At 35.9% G+C, this 23,759-nt stretch overlaps 1 protein-coding gene across 6 annotated transcripts in view; it reads right to left on the bottom strand.

Annotated features, from left to right (window-relative positions):
* The window catches only part of HEATR5A (HEAT repeat containing 5A), a 65,279-nt gene that overhangs the window by 20,989 nt on the left and 20,531 nt on the right, over positions 1-23,759 (bottom strand). For 5 of the 6 annotated variants that reach the window (XM_042048041.1, XM_042048043.1, XM_042048040.1 and 2 more), the window contains 15 exons: positions 22,652-22,907; positions 21,372-21,527; positions 20,419-20,669; positions 17,936-18,047; positions 16,937-17,089; positions 15,554-15,653; positions 14,747-14,856; positions 10,400-10,563; positions 10,106-10,281; positions 8,621-8,726; positions 6,058-6,248; positions 5,465-5,624; positions 4,184-4,373; positions 3,447-3,616; positions 281-307 (listed from right to left, as the gene is read on the bottom strand). In XM_042048041.1, the coding sequence (XP_041903975.1) occupies positions 281-307; positions 3,447-3,616; positions 4,184-4,373; positions 5,465-5,624; positions 6,058-6,248; positions 8,621-8,726; positions 10,106-10,281; positions 10,400-10,563; positions 14,747-14,856; positions 15,554-15,653; positions 16,937-17,089; positions 17,936-18,047; positions 20,419-20,669; positions 21,372-21,527; positions 22,652-22,907 (2,322 nt within the window). The remainder of the gene's footprint in view (positions 1-280; positions 308-3,446; positions 3,617-4,183; positions 4,374-5,464; positions 5,625-6,057; positions 6,249-8,620; positions 8,727-10,105; positions 10,282-10,399; positions 10,564-14,746; positions 14,857-15,553; positions 15,654-16,936; positions 17,090-17,935; positions 18,048-20,418; positions 20,670-21,371; positions 21,528-22,651; positions 22,908-23,759) is intronic. The other variant, XM_042048044.1, reaches the window with a different exon arrangement.

A 23,759-nucleotide genomic window follows, 5' to 3' on the forward strand; every position in this document is an offset into this window, starting at 1 on the left:
AAAGACATAAAATGCAAGCATCACATTAAAACTTAAATGTACAAACAGTTCCCTTTCTGTACTTAACACACTAAAAACAGAATTATCCCTCACCAAGCACATAAACGAAATGTATTCCTGCCATCTGCAGAAAGTTAGGAAGGCTCTGGTTAGGATGACAATAAAATATCACTTGACATGCTAAAAGAAATTACATTAAAATGGTTAAAAGGAAAGATAAAAGACGAAATAAAAACACCACTGCAAACTGCAAAAGGATTAACAAGGCACAGGGACCTACCAACACAGAATTATCCAACAAGATTTCCTGCACAAAAACAAACGACAACCAGTCATGACAAAACCAAAATAGATATCACAGCGATATCAACCACACAAGGAGACTGTAACATGTAAATTCAGCATATAATAAAATTCAGAATCTTATCTCAAACATACCAAAAGCCTAATTTGCTTAGTTCATTTCTCTTATTTTTCATGTTGAACACACAAATTCCAATCCAACTGCCCCTAAAATTAATAGTAAAACAGTACCAAGACAACAGGAGAGCATAGCTATTAACATTGTATACTTATTGTGTTTCAAAATATCTTTAATATCTTAGAGCTGAAAACTGGCATTCACTGTGTTGAGGAATACTACATCATAAGCTTACACAGATAAGCTCTTTAGAAGTCTGTGCTCACCTAAGTTAGTTTTAGAGCTAATTTTAGACATGATTAAAAGCACACAATTTGTATTCTGCTGGAGCCAAGAATTCAAATAGCAGGATAAATATGCATTATTGTTAGAAGCCCCATGAAAGATCTGACTGACAAACAGGGAACACTCTCAGAAGCTGAAGAATGGAAGCTAGATAATGACAAGCACATGTACACAATATAAAAAAAACCAAACCACAAAACATGAGCCAGTGAAGCAGTGTGTCCATTGCCTAAGTCATGTTTTACTAGTGCTAGCAAAGTTACAACCTGAACTGTTTAAATACACTGGAGACCTGAACCATCCCGTGCTGTAGGGGCTGGGAAGACAAGTGGAGGAGGCAGCTTGCAGCTGCCTGCACAAGAAATTCTGTTAGCATGCCTAATGAGGGAAAAACGAAATAAAGATGGACAAGAGGGAGGAGAGAGAGGAGAGGGAGGGTTATGAGAGAGTGGAGGGAGGTAAGAGAGGAGGTGAAGAGGAAAGTGGGGGGTAATGGCAGGGAAAATGAGAATTTTAAAAAGGCAAGTTTGAAGGCACAATTTTACAGAATCCTTGGGGAAAGAGGGTGGAGAGAGGAGTTGGTTCAAATACTACTAAAAGAAGTAAAAAAAAAAATTGCTTGCACATTTGCTTTCAAGATTTTATGAGTGAAAATTCATGTTTCTGTAGATGAAGGGGAAAAAGATCGCTCATCTGACCTCAGGTTCTTTTCCTCTCCTGTTTTTCTTCCCTAAATAAAGAATGCAACGGTGAATATTGCATGATCTAGGGCCTAACTTTTGCATGCTACCTCCCCTTAAGACTTCAAAATACAATGCAAAGGAGGACCATCACACCTTGTTCTCCAAATTGCAGACATTTATACTCATGAAGAGTAACTAGCTGAGGGCTACCTTGCAAATAAACAGCACAGTGAAGGGCAGACTTCAGATCCAATAACTTATTCTGCTTCCCTAATGAGATGGTGATTTAGTGGGTGGAAACTACACAGACGGATGTCGAGCTTTACAAATGCAGAATTCTGCTTGTGCAACTATCTTCTCACAGACCTGCAAAGCACACACTTGAACCTTGTTTATGACACTCTTCAGAGACATATCGACATTTACTGAATTGTCAGTGCCAGCAACATTGCCAAGTTCGTTAGAATGAGAAAAGGTCACCCATGTAAGGCCACTGACTCTGGTGGACTCCCCTCCCAGGAAGCCCACAACAGTTTCTGGGATAGAGGGGAACATGCACAGGTGCATGAACGCACACAATCAAGCCACGACCCCTGCTTCTGAATTGACTAATTTACTATTATGAAATTCATAAACTGCTGCATGAAGTACTTTGAGACAACCTGCAAAAACAATAAAAATCAGTAATACTACATAGACAAGACAACTCTGTCATTACATCCTCTTTATTAGTAGGTACTTAGTATTAGTTAGACATAGAAGCAGACCGTACATGGACTTAGAAATGCTCCCAAATGCTACCACATCCTCCAAGCAAGAGATGGACTGACATGGTTTGTTGTCATTTTATCAATGCAAGAAGAACTATGTTTTATCCAGAGAAGAGAAAATAATTGTTAGTGTATGTTAAAACAAAGAACAGATTAGTTCCAGCTCTTCTGAAACTAGCATACCCATGTGTATCACAGTGTGGGGCAGAAAAACCTACTTCAGTTTTTCCTAGCTCCCACAATCATGTTTCCAGTCCAACTAAATAAAGAAAATGTAAGGAATCTAAACCTTAAACAAAATTAATATATGTTCAGTATCAATACACAAGTGCTACCCAATGGAAGATGTGAATAAGAACTGTGTGGAAATAGATGAGATTAAAACAAAATCCTACCACAACTTACTGTCTGGGTTTTTCTGTCTCTCTGACTAACAGTGAGACAAGATGGTCTTATTAAAAAAAACCCTCCAAAACCCTCCAACCAACACCCCCCTAGCTAACCCCCCCAAATCCACCAAGGCTAATAGCCACCAGAAAACTACTTTTTTTTTTTTTTTAATAGAAGTAAGTACTTCAGAACAGCAGCTATTCAAAGACAAAGAGATACTGTGTGAAAACAAACCCCCCAAAAAACCCCAGATCCCACCCAGCAAATAAACTCCTCCATCTCTTTGTCAAACAGGGCTGAAAAAGTCTTGTTTATTTTTTCCAAAGACCTGATTTGACTATTACTTATGTAAGTGTTAGAAATTTTTATACTGACTGCCAAGATGTCAGAACACTGAAGCATTAGTACCACAGAAATTACAAAACAGAGAAATCTACAATTTTTCAGCATAATGAAAAAACAAAATGAAACAAAACAATTCCCAGTAATTATACACAATTTTTTTTTTTAATCAATCCTTCAACCAAGACACAAGAAGCAGCAGAGGGAAAAAATTTGCCAACATAAAACAGCTGGTAAAAATCCAGCAAAAAGTTGTATTGAATGGTATACCCTGCCAGACAACTGGTCTTAATAAGAACAGCAGATTGCACTTGCAAGCAGTTCAGAAGGCCAAGATTTCTACAGAATGTGCTCGTCTTGTAAAGGGGAAGCAGGAACTGAGGAAAAAAATGAAGATATATAGAATACTTGCCTGTAGGAGAACACGAAACACCTCACGCCTACGCAGTGATCAGTTTCTCTGCTTAAAGGAACATCTGCATTTTTTAAGTGTTTATGAAAAATATGAACAAATTTTAAAATACAAGGAATATAAACTAGTAAATATATACTCACACAGAGGCAGGTTACAAGGTTAGACAAGTTGACGTGTCGAGGAGCAAACATGTGGAGCTGTTGAAGGCAAGAGATGGCTTGAGCTTGAACAAGGCAGTCAGGATTATCCTGCATCACTGCACAGCCCAAAAGGCAGGAAGTTCTTAAGGCTGACACTGTTGTACTGCTGCCTATATTGAGAATAAAGGTAGGGTGGTTTTTTTGTTTGGTTTTAAAACATATCTATTTTTAATAAACCAGATAACCTGTCTTTTTCCCAAGCCAGCCATAATGTTCATCCTCCTAAAGGATGATCCTTGTATCTGTGCCATACTTTGATATCAATGAGTAGTGATCACATTGCTCTCTGGTGATTTAGATGCAAATTTTAAATGTCTGCATCATAACTAAGACATAGACGGGTACCTAACTCTTGAAATATGAACACCTTCTGTTCTCATGCTAGAATTATAAGATGCAAGAATGTAAGAACTGTAAAATGTAAAATTCATGTAAGAAATTTCAGCCCAAGGCAAGGCTTGGAGAACCAGTTCAAACAAAGGAGATGCTATTTTGGAAAGCTAGCAGTCATGTCATCTTGGTTGCATAAAGTCATGGCCTATGAAATACTGTCTTACAACTATGCAAAGAAACTTAGCATCTGCTTACTTGTTACAGTGCAATCACACACATTCAAACAATGTTTAGCAATTCAGTTGCTACAGCAAACAAAGTTGACACTTTTTTATGTTATATACCTTGCAACTCAGGGCCCAGAGTGGTAATAAGTGTATTTAAACAACGACCAAGGCTTTGATGAACTTCAGCGTAAGCGGGAGGCACACTCAACAACAACATGAGAACAAGAGATAAGGTAGGTTCCACATGCACATGATACAAGGGCCCAGCTAAATCTACTATTAATGACAGAGAGTGTAGTGCCCATGCCTGTAAAATAAGAGAAGCAGTCATGTAACGTCCATATGATATACATAAGACCTTTTAAAAATTTGATAGTTGAAAGTGTAATTCAGTAATGAAGTGTAATAGAAGTTGCACTTCTAGGTTCCAAAGGAACAAATAGAGAGGTTATACACAGAAACTTTATGAATCTGATGTTGAATAAGCCATTTTGAATATTTTACAAGGAACTGTATGTTGTGCAATGAAACAACCAGTTTAAATTTGTCATGGTTAATAAACAAAAAATTGAATGTAATAGTAAATGAGTTTAACAGTGATTATTATTCCTTAATTATATTCTATTACTTAAAAATTTCTTAGAGTTCCTTGTGCAAGAACAAAATTGTGAAAAAATACTAGAGTTGCTGAAACAACCAACTGCTGAAACTGTCACAGTTACATTGCACCAATGTCAACAAACAGTTCTTCTTTGTGCAAAGATACTGCGGACAAAGCTTTAAAAATTCTTTAACTGATATTTAGACAAACACATTAAATACACTCAATGTCTCTTAAAGCTATTCTGACAGATAACAGTTTTAGCCACAGAGAAATAACATTAATTAGTCTTCAAAATCTCTTGCCTTACTCAAGAATGTATATCCACCAAGTTCTACAGCATTTAGGCTACAAATCCCTTTTATTTACTATATGACCCTTCAACAAAAAATGCTGTGAGGTAAACACTGTAAAAGAGACAAAAACTGATACCAAAAAAAAAAAAATCCCTCATCAACAAAAACCCTAGGTACTATCTAATCAAAGTCAAGATATAGGTGAATATGAAACTAATCAATCCCTAAAACATTAGGTACTGGTTTTGGTGAGCCTTATCAGTCTCACAGATCACTGAATAAGAACCTCCCACATCTCATCATAGTTCTTGCTATGGAAGATGTTGAAGGTGGATTTTGAGCAGGGACTGTCTTCTACATTGCCTTTGTTGCTCCAGCCATTACCTGTGAGGTATGCCTATGAGGCTGTGAAGTGTTATTCTCACAAGAAAAAGAATCTTAAACTCCAGAATATAATTCACTTAATTTGTAACATAACTTTTTTATGTAAGTTTCAAGTACCTGTACATCAGGAGAAGTACTGTCCTGAGACAAAGTATAAAGGATTCCAACACATGCATTCAGGTGCTGAGTAGAACCTATTCCTCCTAGGTACCTATACAGACATCCCAGAGCCAAAGAATGACCTGTTCTTGATACCACATCCCTAGCAGATTTAAGCCTATTAATTGAAAGAAAACTGTTAGTTTAATCACCAAGACTCTTACTACGTAATAAGCACATCTACAAATGAAATTTCTGGTATATAATCAGCAAAAAATTTTATTTGATACTATTATATTTCCAAAATTCTAAGTTCATGCATTGTCTCTTATCTGAAGAAAGTACCAAAAGTATTTTAGATACACTTAAATGATGTTGCTAGAACAGCAGCTGATTTAATTAATTTGAAAGTCTACATGCTTACTTAGATAGTCTTACACTAAGAAATACATGCAGAACTCAGGCAGTGCTTTTTCCTGTTAATTTCTGAAGTGACATCAAATTCACAAAGGAAAACAGCTTTTAAAAACTATCATAATAGGTGTCAGGTAGATTTCTCAAACACTTTTATAAACTCAACCAGTATCTTTTCATGCTTATTTTGAACTTACTTGTCAAAACTGAGTTGCGCTAATCCAGCAGTGAAGGCACTGTCAGAAACCACCTGTGCCAACCTGGCCAAACACTCTGCAGCAGCACATCTTAGAAGTGGATTACTGCTTTCCAAGGCACCCATTACCAACATCAGGGCAGATCTTCTAACTTCTTCTGAACCTAAACTTCCCTTGCAGTTAGCCAAATGCTAAAAATAGACATTAAATATATTAAACAGTTAGACAATAATCAGTGTGCTTTTCTGTCAGTCATGCAAAAAATACAAGACCTGTAGAAGGATTTTGATTTTCTTCCCCTTTGTCTGAGGAATTCCTCTCTTTTAATGTGCTGGTTTGAGAGTCAGATGTCCAAACCCACATAAGCGTACATCACAGCACAACATCATAGTATCAACATTATGATTTTAGGAAATCCTGGATAGATTGCAGTAGAACCAGATAAACCAACACATTAGAAGAAGAAAACCAGTGAGAACAGAATAACACAAAGAAAAATCTCAGTCCAAAATAAGAGCATGAGCAAAAGCTACAGCAGTTATCTGGATTGCATACTAAATATGCCCCAAATACAAATATTGTACAATAAAAGTTCTTGCCTATTCTGAAAACATTTTGCCTAAGAAGAGAAGAATGAAAACTGCACATGAACAGAGGAAAATACAAATAAAGCACCAGGGAAAATGAACAGATGGCATATAATTATGACATCACTTTATTTTACCAATTGTTACTTTTTTATTTATACAGTAAGAAATACGAAAGAAAATGACAAAGACAGAAATGATACAAACAGAATTTTTCCGTATCTCTCTTATTTGAATGACACTTGTATGGATACTGGTACACTAGAGTGTACTAGAACAGGTTTCCCTAAAACTAATATTAAAAAAGGAGAAAACTTAAATAGTGATTCCTTTGCACTCAAGAAAGCTATGCCATCACAAAACAATATAATACACCATAGAAAACAGGACCGATCACCTTGATTGTTAATCAAAACACAAACTTCTGTGTACTATCCTCGTTTGGACTGGGGTAGAGTTAATTTTCTTCACAGTAGCTAGCATGGTGCCATGTTTTGGATTTGTGCTGAACACAGGGTTGACAATACTGAGATGTTTTTGTTATTGCTGAGCAGTTCTTACACAGAACCAAGGCCTTTTCTGCTTCTTGTGCTACCCCCACCAGTGAGCGGAGTGGGGGTGCACAAGGAATTGGGAGGCAACACAGCTGGAATAGGTGACCCCAACAGACCAGACCGAGATTCCATACCACATAGCTGTCAAGAGATAGTTGTTTAGCATAAATAAGTTTTAAGTAGAATGAGCTACATAGAGGTAAAACACTCAGTGATTTAGGATGTTGCTTGCCTAGCTTTACTGGCTCAGCATGAGTAGCTGGATTAGATGATGCCTTAGGCCAATAGCTCTGAACTTACACCTAGAGATGTTTTTGTTTGGAATGGAGTTAATTTTCTGAGTAATTTTCCTAGTAGCTGGTACAAAGCTGTGTTTTGTCTTTAGTACCAGAACACTGATAACACACTGATGTTTTGATTGTTGCTAGGTAATGTTTATCTTAAGACTAGGGTTTTTTGAATTTTCCATGCTCTGCCAGAGAGCAGATGCATCAGAAACACAAACCAGAAGATCAGGAGACTACAGCTGGCAGCAGAAGCTGCAATTCCTCAAGAACCACCTACCTGCACAGACACAGAGAAAGAACCCAGTAATATATTAGAAGACCCCTTACCAAAAATCACCACTGGACCCAGAGACACATGCAAGGCACATAAAGAGCATATGAAGGGTAGGTGCATAAATCATAAGGGTATAATTGCCTAGGGATTTTTGTTCTGAGTACTTCAGAGACACCCAGCTTGAGCTGACCTGCTGCTGTATAACTCCATTAAATAACTTGGTTTTATAAATCTGACGCCTGACACTCCGCTACGGGAAACCCAGAGTTAAGATGGAAGAAGGAGGAAGCACACCAGAGAGCGAGTGTATGTGACAACAAGGAGACGAAGGGGACACCTGTCTGCTCACTGGGGCTGCCCACTGCAAAGGGGTTCCTGTCCCAGCACCTAAAGTCTCAGGTGGTCTGTGTGCGACTCCTTGAACAGTGTGAGAATGCCCCTGCAACAGCTCTTCCTTTAACATGGAATCATGCTCAGCATATAAAGTTGGGAGGAGGCAAGGGAATTTCTGGAGTGATGGTTTTTGTCTTCCCAAGTGACTGTTAGGCAAGATAGACCCCTGCTTTTCTGGCAACAGTTTAACACCTGCCTGCTGATGGGAAGCAGGAAATTAATTCCTTGTTTTGATTTGCTTGTGTGCATGGCTTTTGCTTTCCCTATTAAACATCTTTATCTCAACCCAGGAGTTTTCTCACTCTTACTCTTGTGATTCTTTCCCCCATCCCACTGTGGGGGGAGTGAGCAAGTGGCTGCATGGCTCGGTTTAAACCACAGCAACTGATGTATTTGAAACAAGAGATGCTATGGTTTAACAGAGAGAGAGAGAGAGAGAAACAAAGGGGAGAGAGAGAGCAGATTTACCTTTAAGGAAGTAGAAAAGGCTGACACAACATGTAGTTGTACTATTTGTTGTCGAGATCCTTTTGTTTGCTTTATGGAATTCAACAACTGTTCTAACACCTGGAGCCTTAAACAAAAACAGAAGAGAAACCACAGAATTGAAAATTAAAGAAATGAATAAAGCTTTTAAATTTTATTTTAAAATCCATAACAAAACCTATTTATTATAGAAACAGAGGTAGAATAAATTAACTCCTGAGCATTTTCCTTCAACAGACATCCCTGTCTACTACAAAAAAATTTGCATATTCCATTTCAGAATATGAACTTCCCTATATGAACATGAAATTCTTTTACATTTGTTTCCTTAGACGTATTCATAGATAATAGCTTATATCTAAGTAAGATTAAACAGACATTATTAAAAGGAATACATGGGAATAATGCGTTTTGACTTACAATTGAGAAAGGAGGGGGAAAAGGAGAAATAAAATGAAAATGTATTTATCTGCAGCAATTAATTCAGGTCTTGAGAAACAGGTGAAGAAAACCAACCAGCAAGCCGGTGACAGTTGGGGCAAAAAAAAAAACCAAAGAAAAAAAATCCAAAATAAAAGTAGTCAATGAAGACAGAATGAAGAAGTAAAGGCAGGTCAGAAGAACAAATATATCTTGTGGCAATTTTATTGGCAGGTATTCTCATATACAAACAGCTGCCTGGAACTTACACTAGATCCCAAGCATTCAAAGTTGTGAAGACATCAAGACTCAGGACTCATCAACACTAAACACTCATCCCACACAGGAAACTATAAAACCATCACCAGCAACAGTGATCACGATCTAACAGTTGAGGTCTAACTACAGCTGGCTTTGAAAATATAAGGCTATTTGATTTTAAAATAACTCATCTGCTCTAAAGCTGCATACAAAATTATTACCAGCAGCACACAGAAGAAGCAACTGCATGCAAAAATCTTCAGGAATTTCATGCTTTAGCAATCAGTGTGCTTATAAATGTGAAACAAACCAAAATGCCATGTATGCAGCAAGAAAAAACATAGACAAAAACCCAAGAGAAGTTTTTGATGTCTTTTAAGCATTCTTGTACCTTGACAGAACTGTGTTGACACGCTCTATTATTTCTTCCCATCCACTTTTTATAAAGAATGTATTATGCATTAAGCACCACAAAAATTGTGTAATAGCTCTCCAAATAGCTTCCATTTTGATCTGGCTATAAAAACAAAACATTATTTTTCTTGGTCCACGGAATTTGCTATGACAGTAACCTCCTGCTGGATGTGCTTTTTTGTTGTCAGTAACCTTAAAGAGAGAAGTCCAATAATGTGGTGGTCTGAATTATGCTATTCAGATGGTCTACAGACTCCACTTATGCAAAAAAAATTTTTTTTCAGAACTGTTTTCTTCTGCATTCAATGTCAAACACCGTAACCATCTTACAACATCTCCTAAATTCCCCAGCAGTTACAGATACTACTTTACCTGTGAGATTCTGTTATGTGGGAAAACATAACTCCAAAAAGTCGAGTTGCTGCACTGATAACAGATAATGCAGGAGGTAGTGGTTTAGGTAATGAATCCCCTTTTACACATTTCTCATAAATTGAGTAAGGGTCATACTCCAAGCTGCCGCCAGCTATGCTGTTACCTAAAAGGAGCTGTAAGAAGCAAAAAAGTGAGAGCCATATTTTTGACCAAGTCTCAATGAGTACTGACCCAAATAACTACAACTGTATGAAAATACAATAATACCTTTATAATAAAACCAAAAAGTACCTGCTCTTCAATAAATCGGTGGTCAGTCTCCTGCAGTAGGGGACCGAGTAAAAGGCGATCGTTCTCATGACAAAGGGGTGGAAGCAGGAATGTAGAGGCATCAATCTGGCTATCTGGGACAGTCAAGTCAGTCACTAACTCTTTTAGAACAGCACTGAAATTTCCTTTAAATTAAAGAAAAAATATTCAAAACACTTCATTAGCTACTTGCCACAAGCAATTTTGGGAGCAATATATTCATCCTGAAATAGTAACATCCATCTAACATTTCTCTTTAGTCTTCAAACAGTTAATTAGAGAAGACTCTCTGTTAGAGGGGAAACCACAGAGCAGTACCTGACATAAGCAAGCTAAGCACCCACAGCAATCTAGAAGCTGAAAACCAGAGAGTTTTACCTTTACAGAAGGCATAATGCCATACAACTGATAATTCAATAAATTAGTTACATTTACAAATAAATTAAAGGGGGAAAGGCAGTTATGAACATAGCCATATTTTCTTCTACTTCCTGAAAATTAATGCCACAGAATGTATTACGTAATCACAAAGGGATACTTGGACTTGGCAAGCAGAAGTAATTTAAAACATCCATAGGTTTGATAAGTAACCAAAAGCTGATTAATGCAGTGCCCTATTTTAGGAGTTTGCATGCAAAAACCAAAGCAGGAGGAGTTTACTGTAGGTTACATTATGATAAATTACACTGGTAGTTAAAACTTTCACATATTTTTGCACATAATACTGCTGACAAGGCTGTACATAATACTACAACACTGGGCACTTTGAGTCAGACTACTGAGGTTATTAAAACAGGCTTTGTAGTGAGAGAACATTTCCAGTGCTGAACCACATGTGATGAGAAAGGACTGGTTTGTAATTGCGGTGAAGAACACTGCAAAACTGATTTTAAAGAATGTACACAGTCTTTACACAAATATTACATAAGAATTTACCTCCAGAGCATTAAGACTGAAAAGTCAAGTCCTCATGAATTGGGAAATATCAGCACTAAGATGCGGAGAGGGGAGAAGGACAGGAGCTTAACTCCACATATCCAATTCCTCGCATTCAGTTTTGTTGTTAGTTGACCACACAATTACATGTTGGCGCTGCAGTTGCTTAAAATTTTTCAACACATGGAAGTTCCAAAAAGTGGGTCAACACAGTTATCAGCACCTCATGAGCACGAGCAGAGTTATTAGTATAGTTGGAGCTGGTAGCTGCAACCAGCTATTTAACCGTTCCTGAAAACAGAATCTATTCTGAGAAGCTGACTTGCTCTCCCCTACCGGTCAAACTCCTATCAGCATGTCTCCCCTGCAGGCATCTGTTGCTTTGCCTGCCTCCCTGACTAATGAAGCAAGTATGTAATTTTCCCAAAGTGCTTTATTCAAATCTTAATGCAAAATGTTTGCACTATCACATATATTGCAAGGCGTACAGATAATGTGTGAGAGGAATAGAAATTGAGCCTTTAAAAAAACCATGATACTGAACAACTAGAAGCTGTTTTTTCATTATTAGTCATCACAACAAAATTTCTTTTAAAAAATCCCCTTCCTATGAAAAAAAACAGTTTTTGAAATAAAATTTCATGGAGATATCCAGCATTTTTTAACCAAATAAACATTTATTTTAGTCCCAGACAGTTGGCAATCCTCAACGCTTCACACAATATTACCCCAACGTAAAGCAGTTCAAAATTTTAAGCCAGAATGCAGTTTCACCATTCTAGCTATTAATCTCATGCTATTAAGAAAGAAAAGTGAATGCTTGTATTCAATTTTATGGTTTAAACAGTGGAACATAACAAGCACAAAAAGCCGAAGAACGGAAAGAACCCTAATGAGTTGTCTGACAAAACATATTAATTTCAGACAACACGAAACATCAAGAAATCTAATAGAATTCAAACTACTGAAATTATTTTTGTGGAATTTTCAATTTGGACAATATCAAACTTTTTATATTAACTCACAAGGAATAAATGTTTAGCCTCAAAAACATGAGCACATTATAATCAAAAATTAATGACACATGAAAATGATCACAAATACGACTTGTCATCTTAGAAACACAACCAGCTTTCCCCAGCTTTAACAAGTTCATACTTTGGAGCAGATAAATTACAGGTCTTAACCATTCACACACGATGGAAGACAGCAACTAAAACATGTTAAATGTATTTCACTGATGTTCAAGTTTACCTAATATGTTCTTCTCATATCTGTTACTGCTGAAATAATGCAAAAAATCAGTTATGATTCGTGTACACTCATGGTAGAATTTTGCAAAATTCTGCTGGTTGAGCAGATATGATTTTGAGAGATGACAACGCAATAAAAGGAACATCAAAGAGGCAGAAAGTGAGTAGGAAAGGACCAAACAGAGCCTAAACAAGTCATAGTATCTCAGGCCTCAGAAATCTAAAGGCATGAATTGACAGAGAAGCTTGGGTATATGAATAGTCTGTTTTCAACTGTTTATTTTCTTGGGTATTTTGTTTTGTTCCTCTTGTACTAAAGAAAACAAGCTTTGCACATTATTTGCAAATACTAAAAGCTTGAATTACAACTCCTGGTATATGTTTCTATCACCAATTTTCTTAAAAAGAAGTAACTTACAGATTTCTATCATCTGGCTAACTACCTGAATTGAAGAAAATAAATAGAAAAGAAATAAAACCATGAAGAGGTGAAAGCTTCTCAGTTTGTCACTCTGAGCCATGTAAAATGTGCCATGCTGTGCAACACAACAGTACTAATTATAATAACTAAATTTAGACACTGAAAAAAGCATTCTGAGTTTCATAGTGACAATCTTTCCCCAAACAATGTATTTTTAAAATTCCCAATATTTGCAAAGACATACAGCTTCTGCATGAAGCTATCCTACTAGAAATATTATGGAAAGAATGGTATTTGTTTCAAGTTTTACCTTAGAAACTTTTCATCGCATTTTTAAATGATGCACACTTATATGTTAAAATATATAAAAATAAGTTCTAGCAATGTATGTACTTCCATTCCTTCCCCACTCTCAAACTGCTATATTACACATGGGTGGACACCTCTGAGACTATACCTGTCAAATTACTGTTTTGATTCTAAGGCTATTTTCAAAGCTTTCAGGGGGGTGTCAACTTATTTGTAAAAAACTTATCAAGCTTTTTCTTTATTTGTTGGATCTAGAATGCAGCATCCTCAGCTAGGCTGCTCTCTCACAAGAGTTATATTTTGCAGGTCACACTGTAAAACACCGTATATTTTCAATGAAGTTAGAACATAGGCAAAAATCCCAAACACACCAAGAAACTGCCAAACCCAGCCATACCCAAATGTTTGTATTCTATGACATGTTGCTCCTGTATTCAAGAACAAAAGGAATAACTTGGTCTCAGGGACAGCGGTGCAATCTTCAGTCACAAGTGAGTATTGTAGACTATGCTTCATTACACAGAGACTTCTAATGTGACAACAGCTTTTAAGGCATAGGTCAGGGATTTGTCCCGATCCTCTTAGCAGTTGCCACTAGATGGAGCAGATTATTTGAATAACGATTCCCTCCAAGATACAGAGGACACAGCTAACTTAGAGCGTGTTGCTCCATGTTGTTTCTGTCCTGAAGAATACCCTGTACTTCTCTTTACAGCTGTCAAAACACTATAGTTCCTTGCTGCAGTCCATACACTACTGTATGGCAAATGATTTAAAGATAACAAAGATAATAAATATTTTAGCTGAAAAGTTAGACCCATCCAACTACATTGCATATTTAATGGTTTAGAGGCCTAGACTCTTTTTGTTATGCTCTCCTATAAAAATTAAGTCAATCCCCAGATTTTGTTGAAACTGTTCCTTAAATACAAACCTTTTATCCACAATCTGCACAGGATCAGATTAATATGTCTGTAATATATGCTTAGTTAATTCAATTAATTTGAATTCTTTCAGTGGTCTATATGCAATTAGTTTAAGCTAAAGTTACACCTTTGGGAATTAGGATTCAAGGGAAAAGTAAAGCAGGCATCAAAGAAAAGAAATTTTTCAACTAGTTTGAAATTGAAACGATGACTAACTTCAAGTGTCAACCAAAAATAGAGCAAAAGCATCTCTTTGTAACAGAGGTCTGTATTTGTATTAGGAAAAGGGAAAAAAGATCATGAACACTAGCTTTTCAAAACCACAGTGACTTTGCTACAATTCATCAAACTTATATAGAGGGAATAAAATTTGTTTTTTAGAAAAGGTGGAACTAATCTTTGCTGGCTGAATGTGTGTTGGACAAAAACTTAAAAATGAGCCCATGGTATTTTAATGGATTTCTCTTTGTATGGAAATACGTACCTTCGTAGGCCTTTGGGGGCAATACTGCTAGTAATTCATAAAGTTTATGTCTGTAAACCGTTGATGGTGTTTTTAAGGAATTTCCATATGATTTGTATATTGAAGAAAGCCTTAAAATATAAAAAGCATGTCAGAGATGGTAGGGACTTTAAGTTTTATGTAACACCCCAGTTTCATTTGTACCGCTCTACTGAATGCTTTTAAAATCTACATATATTAGAAGTACAGTTTTGATTTGCATAACTAATAGTAAAAGGAAACTGATTTATTTCACATATTCTGAAAAAATGTCTTTTGTCCATTTCCAAGCGTTATTTTTATTTAATACTAGAGAAATAAACAAGCTTTCTATTTCCTTTGATTGTACCTATATTTATGACATTATTGTGGATATATTTCTCTAAGTTAGAGCTTAGAGCCCAAATGCATTGAATTGTTCTATATTCCAAAGGCAAAAGTTTAAAAATTATAAAACCCTTTCCAGCTTAGATCTGAAATTAAATACAGAAAATATACATGTCTAAAAGATGTTTTTCCAAGCATATTACTGAACTTGGATTCTTATTTTATAAAAAATAATGGTATATAAATGAAAACGTGCATGTTTAATTTAAAAAGCAGTATATAAAAACTAACTGAAAAAACCCTTGCAAGAAAGTTTTCCTTAGATTTTTCACATGACACTGGAATCTGCAAACACAAACTCTGATTTTTGTCCCTTGAAAAGAAAGTTCTTTAGAAAGTGCACTAATCAAATACAGAAGATTACTCTAGCTTTTCAAATAACACTTTTATATACACACTTACTGTGTCAATAAATCAACAGCACTTGGGAGAGGAGGAAGAAGTCGCTGAACAACTTCATCCGTAAGAAGACCAGCACAGTGGGAAACAAAGCTTTTAATAGCTAGAAAAGGAATTGGATTTCAACTTACTTAGTGTGAGTTATATTGAAAAAAAAAATCACATTAGCAAAGTAATTACATTGTCACATCACTAATAATGTATAAAAGTAGAAGAAAATAAACAAAAAAATACTTTGGCCAATAAATGAAAAAACTGATAAAAATCTCAAATGAAAAAAGTCAGATGCACCCTTTTGGTGTGTCAGCTTGGACATTCATACCCTGACTTTTAATTGCATACATAAATGCAATTATTTTTTGCCTTTTGTTATGAACTAAGTGATCGTATATAACTCAACTTCATGATAATTCTATAATAATAATAAAAAGAGAATAGGAGGATGATCAGGTGACCTACTGCTTACTTCACTAGTTTTCCATTAAAATTTAGTTCAATTACTGTTCTTTAGGAACCAATTAATATGTATATAATTTACAGAAAACTAAATTTGAGTTTTATTTTCGAAAGCATCTAGAGAATATATTGTATTAAGTACCTACTTTCTAAAGAAAAAAGATTTAAAGGTTAATTGTTTAGGTAGGTCTAAAATGAAATTACTATTGAATTCCACACTTTGTGATACATCTTAATAGTGAGAGAGAGGGGTGATTACTGTATCAGGGTTTACTGGAAAGCAAAGTACCCTTCAGTACTCTAGAATACAAGACTGAAACACATTAAGTATTTGAAAATCACTGGAGCAACTTCTTGGAAACCCAAATTCACAGTATTTCATGATTAAAAATCGCAACCTACCAGAGAGCAGCCACATCCAAAGCACTCTTTCCTGGCTGAGAATCCCAACTACCTGATCGTAATCTTTACCCAAATCCTTCCACTCTCACAAACACGTTTGAATGACTCACCAGTTCTATTTTGCTTATAGTAAGTTACCTAGTAGGAAACAGAACCACTATTTGCCACATATAATAGACTGGATAAACAACAGAACATACCCTGCTTTGGGTCTTCAGTCATTATTGTGATTTGCTTGCTAAACAAGAGAAGCAACCTTCCTGATTATCATTTATTGCTTGAAAAGCCACTGATTAGAAGGAGGAGAGGAAAAACTCTCTTGGTTTGTTTGTTTTTTCTTTTTTTAGAAAAATGAAACATATATTTATATGTAAATATTGGTATGTAAGCATGTATGTTGGGGAATGAATATAGCCTTTACCAGCTAGTGAAAAAAAATCAGTATGAAATGTCCTTGTTCTTTCAGAAGGAAAATTAACTAAGAGACCAATTATAAATAGGCAGAGAAAGACAGTAAATCCTGCTTACCACTGAGAGCACCAGCACGACCTTCCAGTGTTACTTGCCAGGTAAATGAATCTCCTCGTGTCTTCTCTGTCTCTAGGTCTTTAGGAGATGACGGAAAGATGCACTTCCACAGTAACAGCATTCGTGGCAGATGATGTTGGACAACTGCAGGACCTGTAAATGTTGACAGTTGTCATGCCAATGCAAGGATTAATAAAACTAAACCTTCTTTCATTCTTTTTTTTTTCTGTGTTTGTAAAATCTTTACAGCAGTAAACAAAACCTTATGCTACTTTCTCAGCCTTCTCATATGTAATTTCTCAAATGTTTACTGTTTTGGTACTTCATTTTCATATGTAACTACCCACTGACACATTTACTAGTATGTTACCAAACCAACTACAATCTCTGTTTTACTAAGTATAGACCCTGTGGATCACCAGCATAGAAGAGATGTAATGATCAACAGTGATGTTCAGAAAAGCAAGCATAAGAAAAAAATGGAAGTTGTTGGGCAGAAATAACACCTGAAAACATGGCAAGTGCCTTAAAAATATTACTAAAGCCAATAAAATACATTCTTTATTAGCAATTTACTGATTACAGTCAATAATCTGACCATTAATATATATCAGAAAGTTCTGTAAGATTTCAAATGCCTGACAAGATGCAAATACAAATGATTAGCTCATTTTTTGCTGTGACAACTATTTAAAAATTCTTCTATGAATGACCACTAGGACATTTGGTTAGATTCACTTTGAAATTTATCATCTACATTTAATTAATAGCAGTCCCACTCCAATCACTATTTCTCAGACATTGCTCCCAATGAACTAAAAAGCAAATTTGAAAGAAATAACAACATTTTGATCTCAGAAAGGTTTTCTAAAATATTTCAACATTTGGGTTTTTAAGAATTATTGTGCAGCAGTAAACTAGACAAAACCTCCAACTAAAAATCAGACAGAACACTGAACACCTTAATGTAGATAAAGAAAAATTGTAGAAAGCTACTACCTAATGTCATGAGAGCAGCTATCAAGAGCCATCCAGCCTGCATTCGCTGCAGTGAAATGCGACTGTTCTGAGATGCACAACACAACAAATCCTCTGCTACTGTCATGATTACCTTCAAAGTAAAAGAGAAAAACAGAGCATCACATTTTGGTAACTACCAATTTTTTTTTTTAATACTATTTGGTATAATACTTAATCCTATTTTCTTGTGCCCAGATAGAATGTCATCTTCCTCTTACACTATGGCAATAAATCAGGCTCATGAAGTTGCAATTCCTGACTTCAGTACTAGTCTGGGATGGCTTAAAACAGTTCTGTGGAGTACTAGGTAAGTTACTTTGCTGCTTTGTACTCTCTCTTTTATCAGCAGTAAAATCACAACTGCTAATTTCCACAGGAATATGCATTGGAAGGATAGAAGTGTTCTGATACTCTATTTATGCCACAATGTATGCACAACATCTATGACTTACAGCTCAAAAGAAGGGGTGAGAGTGGTAATGATCTTTCTATCCTTGTTTCAGAATAAAGCCTATTGTTCTTTCTGACCATTTTTCAAATCAACAAATGGTATGACAAATAAATTAAAATAGCATAGCTGGAATTAATCCTATTTTAGCTGCTCCAGAATAAGTGCACATGCACACTACGGGCTAAATGCAAGGTGACTCCGCTTGTTACCAAAACATAAGCTACCTAGAACTTACGTGGAGGAACACACCTTGTGCTCATGCACAATTACCACAGTATGGCTACAAATGCTGTAAGTATTCTGCATATAGTTTGCTTCAATTATGTTTCACATATGCTAAAACATATTTCTTACGACTTGCATTATGTCCAGTCTCCAAAACAAACTGCTCATAAATCAGTATTGCAAGTAAGAAGTGTCATTATCAAAAGTATCATTAAAAGCTTCAGTATAGAAAACATCCTTCTATAATTTTTTTTCACACTTAAAATGTCATGAAAGTTTGTTTCACCAATGTTTGAGATTTTTACACTTCCAAAACTTCATGTGAAGTCTTTTTTCCAATCTGAAAATATTAGTTTCCCCAATTCCATAATGCTACCAGGTGGTTGTAAAAGAAGAAATGTATTTGTATACATTCCAGATACAGTTAATACATTTGATTCTAAAATAAGCCTTTTTAAAATTATACTACTAAAAAATCACTAACAACTTAGTATACTTAAACTACCTGTAAAGCATACATGCTAGAAAGGACATAATTTAATGATTTCTGACAGTTTTTCTCTCTGTGTACTAGGAGGAATGCCTTGTATTTGAAGGATTTTTTAAAACTGAATTATAAGCAATAGCACTGAATGTTAAATACATATAAACTCACTAATTACTTTATTTTCTTTAGGTTCCACCTGCAACTCTAACTGCTCTCTCAAAGGAAAATCCATTAATATAAAACAGCTTCTCTACAGATCATTATTATCTATGTTTGATACTTCCTTCTCAAAACTGCTCTATTTAACAGTGGTCTTTTTCTGCTTCTCAGAAGAGGAGCTAGTCTGGAATCTGGCAGTGTTCCTAGGAGAGAGGAGAAAAGGGCTTTTGTCAACTGTTCTGTTCTTCCCCCTGCCACCATAGTACAGAATACAGTGTTCCTCCCATATTTTTTTCTGTGTCCTCCCATACCTCCTCCCTAGTCCTATCTCATCCTATTATAATCTTCTAAAAGAAATCTTTGTTAAGACTTATGTTTCTCTGTTAAACAGAAACTTCAGCTCTGCTTAGGTGTAGAGTATTTGAATGGCACTTCTTATCTATAAGTGGGCAAACTACATTCGTTTTGTTCTCTCCACATGATCTTTCAGCAATCACAAGGAAAAGTTCATCACTCAGGACTCTGAATGTCCAGAATGTTCTTAATGTTCATTGACTCTGAAACAGTCTTTTTCAGAAGAGAGAATGTTTCTACATTATGCAAAGAATTAACATGTACTGCTGACATTTGTAATGCACCATAGTTTTCCAAATATGAGTAACTCAATGGATAAAATTCTAACTAAGATGGAAACAGCTCCTTTTCCTGGTCTTTATTTGTATGGCTGCATATCTTTAAAACTTCAGAGCACAGCATATCCTACCTGCACTAGTGAGGAGGGTTGCATCTTAGACTGTGTTAATGCAATAAGTTGGTTTCTGTACAACAAAGCAGAAGTGTGTATCTGTTGGACTTGACCAAAGATTTTCAAGATAGTACATAATTGCAGTTATTGCTGTATGCACTGACTAACCTGTACACTTGAGAGTCATTCCCAAGAAATGAGAATTTCGGATCCTGATACATGTGAGAAAAACACATGCTTATTTGAGTTATGGTATGCTTCAAAGCCCTCTTCTTGAGGAACCAAAGTATCTCATCAGTAACATTGGGTATTGTGACCATATCACAAAGAAAACATGTAAATACTGCTGCAAAAAAATATAAGAATGGCCTATATGTAAAGTATTCAGACCATACCTTCCCTTTTCCATGTGGAATTCCTAAAGGACAATGCTTTACTGCACCCAGCAAAGCAGCAACAGCAAAACTATAGCCAGTTACTGCTTCTGGGCAGGATTTCAATGCACTAAGACGTTCAATGCAACGATCCAACAGCAGGGACGCATAGGAGGGCAATGCTACTGCAATACAGCGCAAACACCAAGCTGCTGTTAGTCTCACTGAAATACTGGGATGAAGAATGACAGAAATTACTGCTTCCAGAACTCCTGAAAAATAAAATGCATAAACACACTTAAGAAAGAGGCAGATTGTCAAACAAGCGAAAATGTATATACAGGACTGGCAAACATAACGCTATCCAATTTCTATACTTCTCTTGAAAAAGTACTATCGTTTTTTATTTTGAAGTAATTGTAACAAATTTAAATAATTATGCTCTTTTTAGAAAAATTTATCCTGGATGAAAAGTAACATTATGGAGAAAACCTAACATATTACAGTTATCCCCCAATATGCACAGAAAATATCTGTACGCTTCTATAAGGAAGCAGAAATCCATGCCATGGATGCAGCTAAATGAAAACAATAAAGGTACCCAGCTCAATCAAACTGTTTATTATAAACATTATGAAGTGCTGGACCTTAAAAGCAACCCTTAACGGAATTAAATTTGATGAAGATGATTTTTTTTTTTTAATTAACATTCTTGTACAGGTTAGGAAAGATACAGAACTCTTTGGGCAATGTCTGAAATTTTCCTACAGCAATAAGGCAGCCAACTTTCCCTCCTTCCCCCTTTTTAAAGTTTATTGGAAGAATACAGAAAATAACACAAGAACTATGGAGGATTCTGGTATGGAGACTGAGCACCAGAAGAATAGCCATAAGAAATCAAAGAAGATCACAGTGAACAAACAAATATAAATTTAATTTGTACTCTGGTTCACAAAATAATTCAGGGCTTGTACCTGCACTGGAGTCTTGCAGTAACGGTGCTGCTGTAGTTCCTAAGCCATGAATGAGACTTCCAAGTTCCTGAAGTGCACACACAAGCACGTGCTGACTTACTGTTACATCTGTTGTATTAATTTTTGTTTCCAAGTTACCGTCACTCATTGCAGCATCTGATAACACAATACAAGAAAATCACCATGAAATCATACCAAAATCAAACAGATGGGAGAAGGGTTTTTGCCAACAGAGGTTGTTTATATTACTAAATAAGCTTCTACCATTACCATTTTTGTTTCCATAAAGGGTTACCTTCACTGAGACAAGTACATTTCTTTTACTAAAAGGATGGCGTAGTAACCTCTGTGAGTGCAAGAGTATAGATAAATGGAAACTACCAAATTGCTTATCTTTACATGATGGGGAACAATAATAAGTAAGTAATAAGTAAGAAGTGTGTTATCATCTGCCCCACCAACAATAACTTGAAGAAGACATGCTTTGATATAACTTGCCAGATTTTACTGCATTGTAGGAAAGAAGAAAGGGAAGAAAAGAATGAAATCTTGCAAGAGCAAGCAAGAAGGCGGAGAGATGGAACGAAGAAGAAGGGAAAAATATGATGTTTTTTGAAAGTTTATCTTCTGAGACATAAATGTTTACATCTGTTTAGACACAAAACATTCTGATATTTAAATCAGATACAATATGCAGCTGTACACCAGAGGACAACTCCTTATGTCCAGGATTCTCCTTCTTCTCCTCCAGAAGGCCAGTGGTGGAAGATCAGCGGCTTTTTCTGGAAGCAGTGTACAAGACCTTATCATGCAAGAGATCTGTTTTCTCTAGGAGAAATGCTCATTTGTCGATTAGGAACAAATGCTTCTTTTTTGAACCTTCAGCATGTCAACTGCTTTGAACAGGAAGGCAGGATCTGACTAGACATGCGTTATCTGCCAACCTAACTTACTTTACAATATTGTCTCTATATTATTACTGCAATTATTTTATTTGTTAATGGCTAAATTAAAATGGTAAATGGTACATTTGCCATTTTGGAGCGTTACAAAATCTGTATATACTTGTGTGGGTACACACATACAAAACCACAGACACACACAAGCAAATAAGCAGCCCAAGCTAAAAACAAAGCAGTCCATCAAAAGCCCTCTACATTATCATGGTAATAAATCAGCACTATATACTCTATTTCTGCAGTCTCTGGATTAGGTAGTTGGACAATCACTTAAAAAAGGAAAAACAGAGGCCCAAATGGATAATCTTGTTAGACCCATACCCACAACTTTCTTCAGTTTCCAGATGGCCTGACAAATCTCCTTGGCAGCTGCAATCTGAGCCTTTTCCCCAAGCAGGCCTCCTACTGTAGCTCGAAGGATGAATGAAACACAGCGGCGACAGCCGATAGCATCCGTTGGACTCTGAATAGCCTTAGGGTGAGACTGAGACACAAGATCTAGAATATGTGATAGGAAGGCAGAGAAGTTCCTTTCAAGCCATTGTGCTCCTAATGTAGAGACAAATACTACATATGCCTGGAAGAGATTTGAAAAGAAACATATTTTAGGGCAAAATATCTGGAAAATCACTGCTAACTATCCTACATACATATTTTTTTAAGTCTTCACATTGCCACAACTAGAACACGAAACTGAAATGATTTATACATTTATGCATCCATAAATCACATATATTCTCACTTTTAGGTATCTGCAAATTTTATATCTATATCTATATATTATTTTTAAAAATAATTTAAATTACTATCCAAACTGTTATGGGTCTCTTCCAACTCAGCACATTCTGTGATTCTGCACTAGTAATATTGCAGCCTGCTTTAAAGGACTGTAAGTTATTTCTAGTTGCTTGCCCATGTCATCTCATTCCAGAGTATGAGAAATGGCAGTTTACCCTGCACAGGCACTTGTTATGTAAAACACTGTGTTTGGTCTCACTGAACAAGAGCTTCCAACTATTTAACATTCTGCACATGGAACCCAAATTTAATGTATGAATGCATTTTAAGGACTACTATGTTACAAAACTATAACCCATAACCCAGAGAAAATAACCCATTGGTTATTAAAGGGTCTGAATCAGGGAACGTTTGCAGGCCCCAGACACTGTTCTTCAACCCAATGAATTTTAATTGTTTGCCTTGCAATGGAGGTACCATAAAAAGATTATGTTTGTCACCACAAAGAGAAAGAATGCGGAATCACTTTACAAATCTAATTCCCACAAGACCATTTATTTCGCCACATAATAAGCTCCCCTACAATTGCCTTCCATGTGCATATGTTGGATTTTTTAAATGAATAGATCAAGAAAATGGAATACAAAAAAAAAGAGAATATGCAAACGAACACACAAAATTCCTCATAAGA

This window comes from Corvus kubaryi, unplaced genomic scaffold, assembly GCF_017639235.1.
Source record: "Corvus kubaryi isolate FWS band 111438036 unplaced genomic scaffold, C.kubaryi_AGA036_p1.0 66, whole genome shotgun sequence".
Taxonomy (NCBI): Eukaryota; Metazoa; Chordata; class Aves; order Passeriformes; family Corvidae; genus Corvus; species Corvus kubaryi.